Raw genomic sequence first — 18669 nt, 5'->3', positions numbered from 1 at the left:
CTGTTGCAATTGAAAATGCACAAATATTATTAGGCGAAAATAGTTTGAAATCTAATCTAGCGTTTATAAAAGCTAACTATGATAACTTTTTTTTTTTTTGGTTAAATCGACGACCGGGAGGGGACCGCTTTCACATTGCTTCCTCTCGGCCGAAAACTATGATAACTTACCGAAATATATAACAACTTAAGAAACATCTGGATTGTTGTTGGCTGATGCAATCGGTATTATTGAAAAAGTAAGAAATTAAATCGGAATAGATGAGAGTGAAATAGGGAAAACCATGTATCAAAAATACTTAATTACATAATTAATTATTATTAATTAACATGAAACATTTTTTCATGGCTGAGCATTAACGAGTTAATAGTTAATTTTAAATTAACTTAACTTTAACTTAACTCATTAGTATCTAAGTCAACTTAAAATCGACTTTTATTATTTTTAAAATTCCCAATTAAGTTAATTTTTGATTTTCGTGTTATCCATAAAATATTTTAGTATATTAACATTTAACAGTTTGTCAATTTAATTAAATTTAATTCGCAAAATATTAGAAAATATTATTAGAAAAAAAAGATTTATTTTTATAGATATGAATTAATATGTCATAGGTATGAATAAAGCAATAGGTTATTGGCGGGTGGCGGTGTTTGAACTGTCTATTTATCTACTTATAATAGTTTTTCCGAACTAAATTTACATCATTAACTGTATATGTTATAACTTTATCAGCACTCAGTTCTCCATTAATAATTTTGTATGGTCTTGCACTGAGATCCGATAGGCTTTTTCGTTTTGCAACATTCCTTAGTTTTTGTTGATTAAGGACTACGGTGAGTGACTACTGAGTGTTTTCTTCTGGATTATGATTATATAAAATAGGATCACTTATTACATTTTGATGACTATCTAGTTTTAAATAGCTTTTACAACTTTTATTGGTACACTTCCATCAAAAATTGTGATTGTTTAACGATAATAAAAATAAAAATTGGTAATGGTGTCGTAAATGATCTACCAATAGAGCAACTAATAGTAACTGCAGAATGAAAATATCAATTTTCAATAACTATTTCAGAATCATAAATTTTTGTCATATTATCAATTTAAAATGAGCAGCGTCTAATTATTTTATCAACTATTACAAAAGAATCATACATATGTGAACCTAACATGTGTGTTGATCATGGTTATAATAACTATTATACAAATATTTTAAGTCAATGAGGTTACTTGTCAATTATTATAGGAGCGATGAATTAATAAGTGATTAGCACAGTTAATGATTACAGGCAATAGATTGCCAACAAAGTTGTAAATCACTTTTAAATCATTTGCTTGTGCAGCAAGTGTTTTATTTTTATTATAATATTATTGTAAAATTCTGTTATATTAGATATAATTGTGAATAAATTTATTAATTTTAACTATACAATTCAATTGTATTTACATTGTTTATGTATATTATTTGTCAATGTTATATATATATATATATATATTTATAGGATTTAATTTATGTAAGGAAAATTCTGACATTGAATGCATACACTTGGGAAAATTATAATCATTTAAATATGAATAAAAAAATTAAGAAATATTTACATAAGTACATTGTAACATAAGATATATTTAAACAAAAATCTTTTTTTTTAATATTCTAAATATACATACTGGGTTTTTAAAATAGTCCAGAACATTTAGTTATTTGTACACATAAAAAGTTTTTTAGCTTTCTTAGGTACCCTGTACTTAAGTTATGTATATAATGTATGTATAAATAATAAGTTGCATGTACAATAATATTCATATATTAAAATAAATAATAAATAGGCTTTCATTTAAAATAAAACAAATAAATACAAAATAAAATATACAGAAATATATTATATATAAATAACTTAATGAGTACAGTTATACAAATGTAATTTCATTAACATTTGTCAATATATTGAAACACGATAACAGAAAATAATTAACCAAAAAACTGTGTTTATAAATTTAAAAAGTGGTAACAAATCAGGCTTGCTAAAATTATAGTTAGTTACATTAAAGTTGAGCTCGTCATACACTAGATCTACTACAATAACATGATATTTTATTCGATGCGTCATGTTAGATACTAACTTGAAAAAAAAGTGGTACAATTTTTAGATATTTTTTAATTAATTTCAATAGATAAAAATATTTTATTGAAATCTTATAAATAATATTTATTTAAAAAAGATAAAAATACACAATACTGTGTTCAAATTATAAAAATGCATTTTAAATTATTGGTGATATATATCAGCTGTACAAATGATAATAAGTCTGAATTAAAAACAAATAAAAATTAAGGAACTTTAAAAGAGAAACCATAAAATTGTTGTTGGAATGAATAAATTAAGTGTATGTTATATATAATGAAAACATCAAATAAATGAGATAAAATGTCAAATTACACAATGGTATAGATATTAGACAAAATTACTTGTTGAACTAATATTTAATAATCCATTGGCTGACTATTAGTTATTAAAATAAAAAAATAAATAATCTTATAAACAAAAGCCATGTTACATATTAAAAAAGGCTCTCATTTTTTTCTGGTGGAACAACATAAATTTAAATTAATAAAAAAGTGAAAAAAAATTATAATTTAATCTTAAAAGAATATTATACATATTTGATAAAACATTTAAAAAAAAAAAACAATAACTAAATAATATTTTTATAAGTATTTTGAACAAAATAAACTAATTTATAAAATGAAAATAATAATAATAATTTAAGAATATAAAATAAAAATATGTATATAGCATACTTATTGTCTTTTTTTTTTTTGTATAAATTATTGACATAGTCAAGATAATTAATGAAAAAAAAAATCCAACTAAATTAAAATAACAAATTGTATTCATACTTTCATTGTTAATGCTGAAATAGAATTACTGACAATAATTTTTAATTGTGAATGGTATATTTTAAAAAATAATGCAAGTATTAATTAATAATAAGCAGATTTAACCAAAAAATACTCTCATTTCCTAGAATAAAAGTAGTAATAAAAGTTGATTATCGGCAAAAAGTCTATTAGTTTAATTGTAAACATAGAATGGCATTTTAAATGTTCATAGGAATATAGTAAATAATATATAATATGTACAAAGGTGAAATAACAATTTATAATATTGATTAATGCACTTTTAAATTAAATCAATACATTTATCAGAACATGTAAATTAAATGTATATTAATGAGATAAAAAAAAAGTTGTAGGGTATGTGCAACTCAAAGCTTTAAAGCATATATATAATATAAAAAAAAAATCAAGGAAAAACATAAAGAACATTAAGTTATACCTAAGTATAATGTGAAAAATAATATTCAAGTTTTAGAAGTATTAGTAGAAGAATTAAAGTGAAACATAATTTATAATTATCAATGTTTTGATATAATTAGTAGAAGTAAATAGGTATACTAAATGAACAAGCTAAATAAATATTAGGGTTAATTGCACTACTTTTGCTTATTTTAAGTAATTATATTTTTAAATTAAAAATGTATGCTCGAAAAACATAATACTTTGAAACAATTCACTATCTTATCTATTCTATAACAGATCAAATATTATATCAATAATAGTGTAATAAATTAAGATAAAAATCCCATTTACAGCATAGTATATAAATACATATATATACGCACACACACACACACACACACACTTATATTTAGTAAGTGGATAAATTCAGTAAATTGCTGTTTTTCTTATGTCATCAACACAATGTTCTCTTAGAGCTGGCAACAATGAAACTAAGGTCCGATCTAACCATGCAATAGGGTTAGGATACATAAATCCGCCTTCAAAAAATCCAAGGTGACCACCATGCATCAGTTCCATGTACAATATATTATCTTTTGATTCTAAAACATTCAAATATATAAAATGTCAATAATTAAAATATTAGCACAATAATATATTAATATAGACTTAAATATGCTGGATGAACTGAAAGAGCTGGATAAAAACAAAGCAGAATTTGTTTTAGAATTGCAATAGCAATAAAACATTTGACATAACTATACCATTTTATAGAAACAATTTGAGTTAAAAATAACATAATCTTATGTTACAAAAATACAGTACAAATACAAGCAAACAAAATAACTTGCATGTTTCATCAGAAATCTAACTTATACTAATATTAATAAAAAAATAACTTCTTTTAGTTAAAAACATATATTATATTATTATGTATTTTGTTAGAATTTTATCTATATTGGTTGAATTTTAAAACATTATAATTTAAATTTCTTAAACAGAAATTAAATGGTATTATTAAAATTACATATTTTTATACACTACTGAATAAACTAAATAAAACTAATTAGAAAATTAAAGAACTTACTAAGATACTTTACTTTTAAAGTAACTTTCTAACTAAAATAGTTTATTTTAATACATTTAAATTTTTAATTCACTTTAATACTTAACAAATTGAGAATTCAATATATAAAATTCTCTAATTTAAAGTGTTAAAAACTTGAAAAATATGTAACATTAACTGCATAATAATTAACTAATATTAGTAATATCTTAAAATATTCTTACCTATAAATTCTTTAAAATTCATAATTTAAACAATAGTTACGTATCAAATAATATATAAAATATAAAATTAATATCTAATTATATTTAATTAAATACTTTACATTTGAACAAACAGGTTTCTAAATTTATATTTTTAATTAAAATAATAACTTCCAACTTAAATTATTATTTCCATCAATTAAATTAAATATCTGGAAAATTAAAAAAATTTAACTCATATAGTTATAGTTATCATTCAACTTAGTTTTTGTGTTAGTATAACTTTATTTTAACTAGTCGAAAAAATTACTAATTTGCCTAACTTTATGCTAATAAAATCTATGATAATATAATTTATATTAAATGTTTAAATATATTAAAACAATGAAAAAATAAAAAATAAAAACCATAGATTAGATTATTAAAAAATAAATTATCTTACTTGCAAAATTCTGAATAGGTATCAATAAATCTTCTGGCACCAATGGATCATCTCTTGAGTTAATAAATATCATTGGTGTTTTTACATTGTGTATGTAATGCAAGCAACTTGACCATCGATAAAACTCATGAAGATTTTTAAAATTAGTGACTTTTCTATAAAAATAAAATTTAAAAATGTATTAATCATTTAACTGAAATAATACTTATTATTAAATTAAATTTAAATCTTAATTAAAAACTATTTAAGGTTTGGTTCATAATTATAATATTTCCTTTATCTTTCAGGTCTTTCAATTTATTCTAAAATTTACCAACAAAACAAAATAAAAATATTTATGCAATATAATTATTATGCTATATTGTAATGTTTGTTACATTAATGGGGTTTGAATGTGCAAATGTAATGAATGTATAGCATGTCATATAAATGGTTTTAATTATTTAAAAATACAGTAAAACCTGATTTAACAAATACTAGTATACAATGGACATCTCTCTTAGCAGACAAAATAAAAGTTTCAATAAATAGATAGGAATAACAAAGTATTATGATAACTAAAATTATCTAAGTTCAAAATTTTGACCAGCCTATAAAGGACATATGGATGTCTATTGTAGACACGGAAAATAATATTTATCCCAGACACTTTAACAGTTAAAAAATTAGGTTTAAACTCAAAAATAACTGTATACATATATGCCCACACACACACACACACACACAAACACACACACACACATATACATATATATTGTTCAAGAGCATTACCAGTTGCGGTAATCAAACACATGAATACTTGTCAAGACATGGATTAAATACATACCTTTTGTATCATCGATAAAAAAAAAAAAAAAAAACATCACTTGATTATATTATTTATCTCGATTTATAATTATGTCTATAGTATGTTTCTTTGTACTTATAATATTTTTATCAAATGTATAGATGGGTTTGATTAAATGTATACTAAAGCAAGCCTACAACCAACACTGTTGCTATTCCTGTGAACTATCCATTATATACAGGTTTCACTGTAATAAAACTAAATAAAAATTGTAGTTAATAGTTTTTTTTTATAACTTAAATAAGTCACAATAAAATATTAGTTACACAAATTAATATGATATTTATGTGGTTTAAATTTATAAAAATCATGGTAGTGTAAATTGTTGACTATAATTCATTAAGTAAATCTTGGATTGTTCTTAAAATCTAATATTATGTTTAATATGTTTGAAGATTTTTTTATTTGAATTAGTGTTATTGGTTGTTTTGTTTTAAATTTTAATCTTTTGTACATTTTGTCGATATTACACATTTTTTTTATTATAATTATTTGAAAAAAATAACAATTAGCTACGTAAATTATAAAATAAATATTACGTATTTAAATTTAATGTTCCACAATTGTATCACTTATTTCTTGGTCATAATATAAAAGATCTTGAAATTCCTGACAACAATTTTAAAATTGTTATTTGTTAACTCACTATTTTCTATTTATTTATTAATTTTTTTTTTTTTTTTTTAGTGTATCGGTGGAAATTAATTATGCCATTGTTTTCGTATTATATTAAAAGCCAAGGTCATTAAGTACTAAATTCGATGGCATTGAGAACGATTAAAGAAAATTGGGATGTCCAATCCATTTACATGGATTTATGATTTAGGATTATGTTTTAAAAACTATGTTATGATGTACTATCTTAAAGAAATATATATTTTCTTTGACTTACTCTAAAAGTTTCATTATTTTAAGCTAACCAAGGTATTGAATGACTAAATAGCATTTTGAAGGTAAATGAAGTTATTTTCATTTGTATTAAACAAATGCATTTAGAAATGGGTTTATATTTTGAATATTTTAGTAAGCTCTAAACACTCAACTATCTAATTTCTATCATATAATATTATTTTTAATGACTGCACATGACCATTAACGACCATCCTTAAGGCAGTGAATTTATATTTTTGTCCCATACTATTAGTTTATCCAGTTTTTATTTTATTTTAATCTCAAAAAAATTTTTAAAGAGATATTAGGTATGATTTTTGAACATTATTTTCTATTAAACAAATAAATAATGTTTATAATCCTTGTGAAAAGTTATAACATAAGCTTTAAAATATATATGTAAGCTGTATCTTTTAAATAATTATAAATGTATATTTTTTATACGATAAACTTTTATTGGTAGAACCATATAAATATTTATTTATCTGTAAAGTTTGTTGATTGTGGATAAATCCAGTGTTATTAAAATAAAAAAAAACTATCCTTAATTGCCTAATTAAGTATTCAAATGTAAGTTATTTATATAAGTAAACAAAATACAGTTATCAATAACCTAATTATGGTTATATTTAGTTAAAATCAAAAATAATTGATGATTTATTAACTTTTATTAATAATTAAATATTCAATATTCTTTAAGGTACCTATTCCAAAAAATATTAAAATTTTGGGTTTTTTTTTTTGTTTTTCAAATATTTCAGATAAAGGAAAAAAAAGAAATTATGTTAACAAATAATTTTTATAAAGAAAATTGTGGAACTGTTAACTGTTTTGACTAAGTAAATTAAATTTATAAATAATACCTACTATTAGAGACAACACATTTTTTGTAAAAATATAATAAACAATAGGTATACAGATTTAATTAATAAATTATTATAAAAATATTAATCCTAGAACACACACATCACGACATCACGGTCAAAAAGACCTGGCTTTTAGAATTTTGTTCATTGCTTAAAAAATATGAAATATTAATCTAACCCAACCTGGGTATCTTCTAATTAGGAGATAAACTAAAATTAGGAACAACTCCCAATTGAATACAATTTGATGTCTGTACTATAGAAGGGTTCAAACTTCAAAGTGTATTACCTATTGAAAAAACTAACTAAAATACTGAGTATATGGTATACTATAACATAACCTTACAATAACATTTATATAAAAGTTTAATTTGTTTATATTAAGTATTGACAATTTTTATTTATTTAAGAGCAATAAAATAATAATTATTTCAATTTATCAAGTTTTAATTGATATGTTTCAAAAGACCATGTGCATAGAATCTCATGAATATTTTTAACGTGTGTCATCTAGAGTTAATAAAAAATAGGTATATAAATAATTACAGTATAAATTACAACATTAAATATATTTAATATAAATTATTTCATAAGTAAATCTAAAATTTTACCTGGTATAAGCATCATCAAGCTCTGGTAATGTGGCAGCAGATATTATATCTTTTTCAATTAATGAATATCTTTCTTTAATATCGTCTGCCAACAGTTTACTTCTATGTTTCAAAATTAGAGCTTTTATTGCTTCTGTTAATGCATACAAATAAAGTCTTCGAAAGTTTTGCCAATGTAATAAAACACCAGTAGCTCTATAAATAATAATAATTATTAAAAAAATTGTATTAATTATTAATAAATATTTTTTTTTTTTTAATTTTTATTCTTGAAGTTAAAGAATATTTTCTAGTTTATGTGCTAATTTATACACGAAACAGTCAAATTTAAAACTATATTTTTTATTAATATTGATAGGTATTATTTAATTTTAATATCATTGTATTTAAAAAAATGAAAAAAAACTTAAATTAAATAATAAGTATAATATTTAAAAATAATTAAATACATAATAATTTATGAAATATTTTTCTTACTTCAATGCATCATACGGTTGACATATAGATACTCCAGCAATAACACTACTTGGTCTATTATGACGAGATTCTCCAAGGTATTTAGTAACTAGATTTCCACCCATACTATATCCAATAACTATAATTTTAGTATTAGGATAATGTTCTGACAAATTGCAAAGCATTACATGAAGATCATCTGTGTGGCCTATAAATGAATTTTTTTTAATATATTTGAATACTACATAGACAGTATGCATTGAAATTATACTAAAAGTTTAAGTTTTTGACTTTTTTATAGTGATATATGAAAAATATATTTTTTATATTAACGGTAAATGCCTTTTATAAAAAAAATGATTATTGTAACATTTATGATAAGTATATAATACTATTTCGTTAAATTTAAATACATTATGAGGAAGTACAAAAATATTCAATTTAGCAGAAATTTTATTGGCCAAAACAAGCCTTCAAAAAAAAAAAAATTATTTTCAACAATACATTAGTGGTATCTTTACTGATACGTATATTAGATACATATGCAATTCTATTTAAGAATTTATATTGGACAGCATCTAAATTATTTATAAATTTTAATCGATTGAGTGAACCAAATAAAAAATTATGATATTATATACATTCACCGGGACAGCCACTTATTAAACTCACTTTGGGACCATAGTATTTATATCTATTTACCATGATTCCAACAAGCAGCAACTACTATATTACATAAAATATATTTATTATTATTATTTAATATTAATAAAAATAAAAAACCAAATATATAATATGTGTTATATAATTTTTATTGTTTATGGTTTGAGTTTTGCTTTTTAAAATATTAAAATTACATTTTTTTAATTATAAATAATAAGACACTAAATTATGCTTTGTTTATTTATTAAAAATAAATATAGATATTAAAATATTTTTACCATATGTGAATATTCTAGAAGCAGTAACTGGTACATTATGCAAAGCTCCAACATGATTTAGAACTGCACATCTATAGCCTTGGTTTTGAGTATAATTAACAAATGTTCGAATATAATCACTCTCAGAAGAGTTACAAATGCCAGGAACTATAACTACAGTGATGCCCTCTAAAAATAATTAATAAAATATTTCAATTTCTGTAATAGTTTAATTTATACTATTATGAATTAAATGCAGTATTTTAATAACAAATCAAGCACCTAGCTCTGGTTCGTTAAAAGTTGGTTTAAACAGATCATATGTGAGAGTAGTTCCATCATCAAGGTTTAAGAATCTTCTGTCTCCTTTGGGGCATGGGCACCTTACTCTACCAAAAACACTGTACAAAATAGTTTGAACATGACCACTAAATCCCCACAGTCTAGTTGGTACATATCTGAAAAGAAATAAACAGTTGTTTAATAATATTAGAAGGTTATATTATATTAAAATATCAATATCAAAATATAAGTATAGGCTCGAGTATAGGTATAATTTATGAGTACTACCAAATAATTATTTAATGAGAAATGCAAATATTATTGCACACACATATTATATATATTTAATTTAACCCAATTCAAATGTACTAACAATGAATTTCGACATGATTAATTAGAATAATTAGATACTTAATCACAGATATAAGATGCAGTTGTTTCTTTCTGCTCTTTAATATGGAATTACCATTATTTGATACAATCACTCAAAAACTGAATTTTGTTTGGTTCTTAATTATGTTTAACACATCAAGATAAACATTTTTGTGTATAAAAAAAAAAAAAAAAAAAAATGGACAAAACATTAAGTAATTATTTTTTGTAAGGTTTTACCTCGGGTATTACAAAGAATATAAAATAACCAATTTGATCATATTACGTTAGGTACCTATTAAAATAATTATCAGTTGAATAAATAAACATTGTCAACATATATTTGATACAAAATCCTAATTCAACTACACAAAAATCTGATAAAAATTTAAAAATAAAAACATGATTTATCTATATTCTAAAGTATAAGTATTGTTATACCAATATTATTACAGAACCTTGTATAGTGTATATGTATTAAAATATTGGTAATTATGTAATTGTCAAAAATTTAAATTTAGTTTAAACTTTAAATTATTAAGTATTAATAATCTTTGATCAATATGAATCCATTAATAAATTGTTCATAAAAAGTCTCATTAACCTATGAGTCAATCATATAAAAAATGGAAAGATAATAATATAATATAGTATAATCAAACTTTATATCGAAATATAATAAAGAAATAAGTTTGATAGCATAACTGCATAACTCTAAAGATTATTTTAATTAAATCATACTGCAAACACCGGCAAAATTATAATTGTTAAAAATGTAACTAGGTAGATGCCTAATAGAAAAGTGAATAATACTCAGTAAAGTTTTTATCTAATTATTGAATGAAAGAAAGGTTAGGTTAGGTGATTACAACAAATACCTTTCTTACATAAGAACTTGATAATAACTCTTTATTAGAACAAGACATATTTTATAATAATTATTATTATGAACACTCATTGACTTCAATTCTGTTGAAAAATGTTAAAATATTAAATACATGGTTTTCTTAAACTTATTTAACCAAAATAAATACTCCCATAATATTCTTTGATGTAAGCAATGATTACATGACCCCGATCTAAACAGATTTAATATGCAATTTAAAGGTATAAGTACTATGGTATACATTATAATGTATAACAAAATTATGTTAAATACAATGTGTTAGATATTCAAAAGACATGTGTTATTCAATTGTTATTTTATTTTAAACATTTGTAAACGTTTGTAAAGTTTACATATTGCAATAATTATCATATTAAATACTCATAAATACATAATTGCTTTTCACATATATAGAACTCATTTTAATTTAACATTTGTTACCTTACACCTAATAACTAAAAATCATAATATTATTAAACTTTTTAACTTTTCAGTGAAATATTAGCACCAATATAATATATTTTCATTAATAATTATAAATACAGTGATTGACATCAATACACGAGTCAATACATGAATATTTCATTCAATATTAAATAATTATTTAATTACATGGTACATAGTGACATCATTACAATTTTTAAATGTGAATTCGAATTGAATCAATTTTTAAAATACTAATATGTATGCTTAGTGATGATTTTTTGACGAAAATTTCAAAAAGAAAATTTGAAGTAAGTAACCTAATACTACTTATTTTTTTATGTAACACAATACTTTAGATAGATACTGCTTAAATGAAATTTTAGTCATTGATAATATAATTTATAATGACATCATCATTTAATATATTCTAATCTGAATTGATATGAATAGTAAAATATTAAAGGAATGGGTAATATTTTTAATACCTACTAACACAAATTAAAAACACCGATATTGTTCTTATTAAATACTGGACAATTACCTAATTTATTAATTTTAGATTCTGAACGGAGTGATGAATGTATTGATTTTGCAATGATGTATGTTTTTTTTTTTGTGACTGTGTACAGCATAACTAGTCGAAATAATGCTTTAATTTCAAACTTCGGGGGTGATTTTCGAATGGAAAATTGAATATCCTTGGTGCATTATAGAGGCAAAAAGTAAACATTTTCCAACAGTTTTCAAAAAAATCGAGAAAAACAAAAAAAAATGACGGAAAAACGGGAATTTTTATGCAAAACCAGTTTTCAACCGAATTGATTTTTTTATATGGTTGTAATTCAAAAACTAATCACTGTAAATATTTGAAATTTTCACCAAATGTTTATGTAAGTGTTATCTATATACAGTTAAATTTTCAAAAATTTTTGACTTTTTTTGAGTTATTTATAGACAACTGAAATTTTCAATTTTTCTGAAAAAATTTTTTTGAAGTGTCGATAAAATTTTTTAGGCCCAATCAAAATACTTGAAAATTAATTTATACAAAGTTTCTCATATGTTATTCTTATAGTGGTAAAATTTTTTTTTTATTAGCATTTGAAGTTTAAATTTTGACAAAAATTCGTCAAAATCATGAATATTTGCACATTATTTTGTGAATTCATAAAATTGTTTGTATTTATATCTAATGTTAAATATTCTAGACTGACAAATCATCTCCGTTCAGAATCGTTTTTCGTATACAATAATACCTATCATTGCATTCAAATTTAACCTACCCTAGTCCGAGGTCCACCACACCCCTTAATGTACAGCAGATCGGTACCCACTTGCTGACTTTTTTATTTTGATATACCTACTTATATTAAAAAGAAATAAAAATATTTTATTAAAAAGGTAAATAATTATTTCAATTATTACTTGAATTATTATTACCTACTTATAGTTTATAAAATATAAGTAGAATTTCAATTTTCTAATAAATTCTTTAAAAAAAAAATAATGTAGTTGAAAGATAATTTCAGGATGATTTTTATACATCAGTATAATTACATATACCTATCATTCTGATTCCAAAAAAATTAACACTATTTATAAGATACAAATAATAAGAAAGTGGGCAAAAAATATATTAAGTAATCTTAAACTTTATCAATAAAAGTTAGGTAATTGATTTAAAAGCATTTTATCAACTAAAAAAAAAAATGTTTTTTTTAATATTTTTAATTTTCAATTCAAAATAGTTAAACTTATGTATATACCTATATAACTGATTTAATTCATTAGAAGTCATAAGATTTTTCTTGCTTAAGAACCATCTAATTAAACTAACACATATTTTTCCAATGTTTGACTACTACACAAATGTGCAATTGAATACATTTAATGATATTTTAATTAAATTGTGTAAGTTATAATATTATAGCTCGTACCTATTATAAGTTATTAGAAATTAATGAAAAGCAATTTAACCGATTATAGACTAGTAATTAAAAATTTACTATGATTAATTATGGGATTAATTATTATAAAATACATAAACACCAACTAATTAAGCAGTAATTACTTAATACTCACTACAAAAAAAAAAAATACTTAGGAAAAAGATAAGATATTTATCCTCGTATTTATCATTTTAATATTATAATAATATAAGAGGTCATATGAATAATTACACATAAGTGTTAGAAACGTAACATGGAGATAAGTAGTCTAACATGTAGGTATCTTATTATAATAATGTACCTAGGTACATTATTTATCATTCATACCATCAAAAAATTATAGCTGATTAAAACCATTAGATATAAGTTTAGATTGTATATTTAATAATGTGGGTACTAACATAGGTATTTATCGAGATATTTATAGATTTTTATATATTTTATATTAATTAATATATATGTATATTAATATAAATAGTTACAAACAATAGGAAAAATTAAATTATATCAAAATGTAAAAAATGTCTATAATAGATTTAGTACCTAAATAGTTATTATATTATAAGACCCTAGTATTTTATGTTTATAAACATAAGCAATAGGTTAGGTTACAAGTATTGATGAATAACCTCGTGAATAACAATTAGTCACTGATCATAAAACTATCAACTGCTATCTAACATATCTAGTAAAATAGGTTATTTTAATTAAAAAAAATATATATATATATATATATTTTAGTAGGTTAACCACGATTAAACATACCATCTGAGTACTTTTAAGATACCTATAACAAAATAACTATTTTTTTCAAAACAAAAATTACCCATTTATTTTAAATAATTAATTTCAAAAAAAATTCAAGTCTAGGTATATGAATCAAGTAAGCTCGTAGATGTAACAATAAATTAGAGATAATCTGACAATTAGTCTGGTTTGACCCATTAATAAATTACAAGAACTGTTAACAGTAAGTTGACTGTGAACGGTTTCTAACAGTAGTTATTAGGTAGATTTTCAAATTGTATCAGAACTTGCAGCACATGAACTTAATTAATTTTATTGTGACTATGAATTTCACGTGAAATCGTGAACGTCGGTCATTGATTAGGTACATAGGTATAATCAGGTAGGACGGACAGTATTGGTACCTATTATTTCGATTACTCCCCCTGGGTCGTTAAAGTCAAAGAAAATCGATTCGCCTTTGCAGCAAGAACCAATAAACCAAAGACGAGTTTGATAGATTGACGGATAGGTACTCGTGTCGCCGGAAATGACAGTAGTAATAGGTCGGCGACAGGCGGTATGTACTTACGGTTCTTCGAGTTGAGGAGCGAATTTGAGGACCCTGTTGAGAAACTGCTTGTCCCTGCAATAGAAGGACGGCTTTTGAGGTTGGCTGGAAACATTGAGAATGCGAAACACGACGATAATGAAAACCGCAATGGCAGTCAAAACAGCCACGGACATGTTCGGCGTGTTGTGCTGGTGTCGTTCGTCCGTCCGGGTACGGCGTAAGATCAGTGGTTGTGGTGACGTTGGCGCGGTCGGAAGGAGCAGAGCGACATGGAGGAGATCCCGTGTCGGTAAAACGAGGAATCGACGACGGTCGGACGAGCTGCCGAAATCTGTCGGGTCGAGTATATTGTAATATCGTATTTTAGTATTATCGGTGTGTTAAAAAAAAAAAAAAAAAAACGGAATTCGCGACGTGTGAGTGGGCGCCAGTCGTCGTCGCTCTGAGCAGCCGGCCTCGCGCCAAACACGGGTCCCCGTCTTCTGCGTGTCGACGACGATGAGCGATGGGAAAGAAATACTACTAGAAAAGAAAACGGGGAAAAAAAAATGTCAAGTCCGATGGGTTTTTTGGGCGGGAAAAAGTCGATAGAAGGTAAAGAGGGTACCGCCTACGGTGTGCGGGCGACGTGAATTATTCAAAAGTTTGCGGAACGTACGCGATGGACGCACACGGCAGACACGCACACGGCACACGACACACACACACGCGCACGCACGCTCTTTGCACTGTACACAGTCACCGCTGGTCGGCGCGCGCGTCCTCGTTTTTAACGCGATGCCACACCGCCTCCGCCGCCGTACGATTAGGTTTTTTTCGACGGATATTATTACGTATTATCTCTCGACCGTTTCGATTAATCATCAATCGTTGCGCTCTCTGCACTCGTTTAAACAGTATATTAATAATATGATTATTCAGTACGCCGCCGTCTTAACGCCGCGGAGGTGTTGGCGAGAGATAAAAAAAGACGATTGGCGAAAGTGATAACCGGCGTCGTCGTCGTCGTCGTTATCAATCGGCGTACGCTGCTGATAGTGCACACGACGATAATATTACAAAAATTATTATTTATTTAAATTATTATAATATCGATATTGTGAGTATGGGATTGGACGTCGTCGGCGTGCGAGAGAGCGTGTTCACAATAATAATGACGTTAACCAGCAACACGATAATAAATTCTACGGGACGACGACGACGACGACGACGATATCGTTGTTTGTTTTTCGAGTCGATAACGCGAGAGATAGCTGCAGCCGCCGCCGCCGCCGTTTTTTACGGTGGGGCGTGGCGGGGTCACGAGAATTTTTGGACTGACGCGCCCGCGGCGGTGTTCGAACACCGCGAATCCGCTGGAAAACGTCGAAAGGACGTCGATTAGTCGTCATTACTCGTTCCGATTATATCGTATGATTTTTCGACTATTGAATATAATATTATGAAAACGGAAAAATATATACAATAATATTATAGAGTATTTCAATGTCGCAGTCGGTCGGAACTACCGAAAACCGCCGACTGGAGGGAGGTCGAGGTTCACGCCGCGGCCGTTCCGTTCGAATATTATTCATTTATTCGTCGTTATTATTACAGCGATTCATATTTTTAATCTATGACTAAATAGTTGTAATAACATTATCATCTTTTTTTTCGCTCCGGAACGCGTTTCTCCTTCGGCAGGCGATATTTTACACTCCGACTAGATAGCGCCATCGCACCCTTCCGCTAAAGGCGTCTCGATGTTTTCTTCTTTTTTTCGTTTCCCCCCCATTCGTGCGTTTTCATTATTCAAACTTTTTCTCTCCTCCGCAGCGGCCGTCGCGCAAACCCTATTGCGTGGCGTTTTCGATACGCGCATTATATCGATTTTATTTCGTACACATGCACGCGCACACTCGCACCGTATAATAATAATAATAATAATAATAATATATTAGACGTAGGTACCTATACGGAAAAACGCGTGCGCGCCGACGTACTATTATAATATTATTATTCTATTACGTTGTTCGTATACGTTTATCCGTCGTTTGAGTTATAGAAATGCGTACATCGGAGGAGAGAACATCGCGAAAAACCTGTAGGTGTTACGGGCACCAGCCCCCTAGCTATAGATAGAAAATCTATTTATTCTGACGGGTAGACGGGTGTAATATGGAACTGTTCGGAAAATGTACCCGAAAGCTATTGTCATGACACGGTTGTGGACGATTTTAATAAAATAATCGTGATTACGTAGCTGTATTATTTTCGATTATATCGTTCCGACGTTCTCGTATTTCAATCCGGGGGAAGGATATCATAAATACATCAAAACGAAGATATTAATACGATATTGATTTCCTTGTTAAATATATATATATATATTAAAAACTTCTAGTCGTAATTTTGATTTGAATGTATCGACATATTTAGAACACGAGAATATGAAATCAAAAATGTATATGTAGTCGTTTAAATAAAATACAAAGGTAAAAATATATTAAAAAATAAAACGTTGTTTATTTGGACTGGAAATTATGTAAAAAAAAAATTTTCAAAAACGTTAATAGATTTTGAAATAATGAGTGTTGTTCGATAAAAGAACCACACTATAATATTATTATGTATTCGTGGATAACATCAACATACACAAACCCATAATGTATTGTAATTTATGGTAGTTCTCCAATGAGTTGTCGTAATTTCCTCGGTTTTTCAATGTGTAATTTATTATCATCATACAATAATAATTGGTATGTTTACCATCGTTAAATCGAAACATTTTTTTCACGACCAATTAATTTATTTGACCATTATGACCGAAATAATTTTCGCAATATTTTTAAACAGATCGGACAAAAATACGTCATCCATCGCCCATATTTTTACTTTTAATCACAGTATACAGCACATGTACTAATATATATTATTTATATATACCTATACGTATATTCGTCCTTATAGGAAACCTTCAAAATTAGAGTTGATATATATGTGGGAATCTACACAAAAAATATGTGATTCTAAATTTTAATGAATCTATACAGTAAATATCTAAATACATTCAATTAAGACATCATACATTCTACAGTCACTAATCATTTTAATACATACAAACATTTAATCTAAGTACATATTATTACTTAACTGATTTTTATATAGGTACCTATTTTTATTATTACATAGGTTCTAATTATAATAAATAAAATCACAAACAGTCTTAGCTAAACTTTACATGTACCTAACTATAACGATAAACGTATAATTATATGCATATATGTAAGAAAATAAAAACAGTAGGTAATATACAATTGAAACATTAAACCATTTCCCTAGCATAGAAGGTAGGTATTATCGGTGATAAAACTAGCTTGGTACCTACCTACGAGACTTATCAGACCAACCACCCACCGACTAGAATACTCGTGTTAACGGTTTTGAACGAAAAGTAGGTTACTAGTATATACCTTATTTAGGTATATTTACCTACTTTAAGTAATTATTTACTATATATATATATTATTATATCTGTATATTTGACCATTTAGGTAGGTAGTGTTTAAGGTCAATAATTATGGTTTCCGAGTATTGATCGTGATTATGGATTTTCGTATGAATATTTAAATGATTAGCTATATTTTACATCATCATTATGGTACTAAAAATAATCATGAAACTTATAATATATTTATGTTAATAATTACCTAATATATTTTCGACATTGTAACATTATGAAACTGCATAAAACACTGAAATAAAGCAAGGCAAACAAGATGATGTTAAATAAAATAATAATGTTTATAGGTCGAAATAAATAAAAAATTGTTGATATAGTATGCTCACATAGTATATAGGTAATA

General features: G+C 25.5%; 2 protein-coding genes across 2 annotated transcripts in view; one reads left to right on the top strand and one right to left on the bottom strand.

Annotated features, from left to right (window-relative positions):
* Window positions 1-1606: 1606 nt before the first annotated feature.
* LOC114119032 (abhydrolase domain-containing protein 2) lies at window positions 1607-15811 on the bottom strand. The gene is made up of 7 exons (XM_027980489.2): window positions 14843-15811; window positions 9892-10067; window positions 9631-9798; window positions 8711-8897; window positions 8234-8428; window positions 5019-5173; window positions 1607-3909 (listed from the first exon to the last, which is right to left on the bottom strand). The coding sequence occupies exons 1-7, from the start codon at window positions 14995-14997 to the stop codon at window positions 3734-3736; spliced, it is 1212 nt and encodes a 403-aa protein (XP_027836290.2). The 5' UTR covers window positions 14998-15811; the 3' UTR covers window positions 1607-3733.
* Window positions 11759-18669, top strand: part of LOC114119031 (ras and EF-hand domain-containing protein homolog) — a 21923-nt gene continuing 15012 nt past the window's right edge. The window contains exon 1 of the mRNA XM_027980487.2: window positions 11759-11883. The gene's annotated coding sequence lies outside the window, so the exon portion shown is untranslated. The remainder of the gene's footprint in view (window positions 11884-18669) is intronic.

Source organism: Aphis gossypii, chromosome X (genome assembly GCF_020184175.1).
Source record: "Aphis gossypii isolate Hap1 chromosome X, ASM2018417v2, whole genome shotgun sequence".
Classification (NCBI taxonomy): domain Eukaryota; kingdom Metazoa; phylum Arthropoda; class Insecta; order Hemiptera; family Aphididae; genus Aphis; species Aphis gossypii.
Note: the sequence above shows the minus strand (reverse complement) of the source record. Positions and strands in the feature narration are given on the sequence as shown.

Coding starts and splice junctions, on each gene's coding strand:
- LOC114119032 (XM_027980489.2), bottom strand. CDS start 14,997: ATGTCCGTGGCTGTTTTGACTGCCATTGCGGTTTTCATTATCGTCGTG. Junction 10,068..14,842: donor GCTCCTCAACTCGAAGAACC/GTAAGTACATAC, acceptor ATTTCTTTTCAG/ATATGTACCAACTAGACTGT. Junction 9,799..9,891: donor TTTTAACGAACCAGAGCTAG/GTGCTTGATTTG, acceptor AATTATTTTTAG/AGGGCATCACTGTAGTTATA.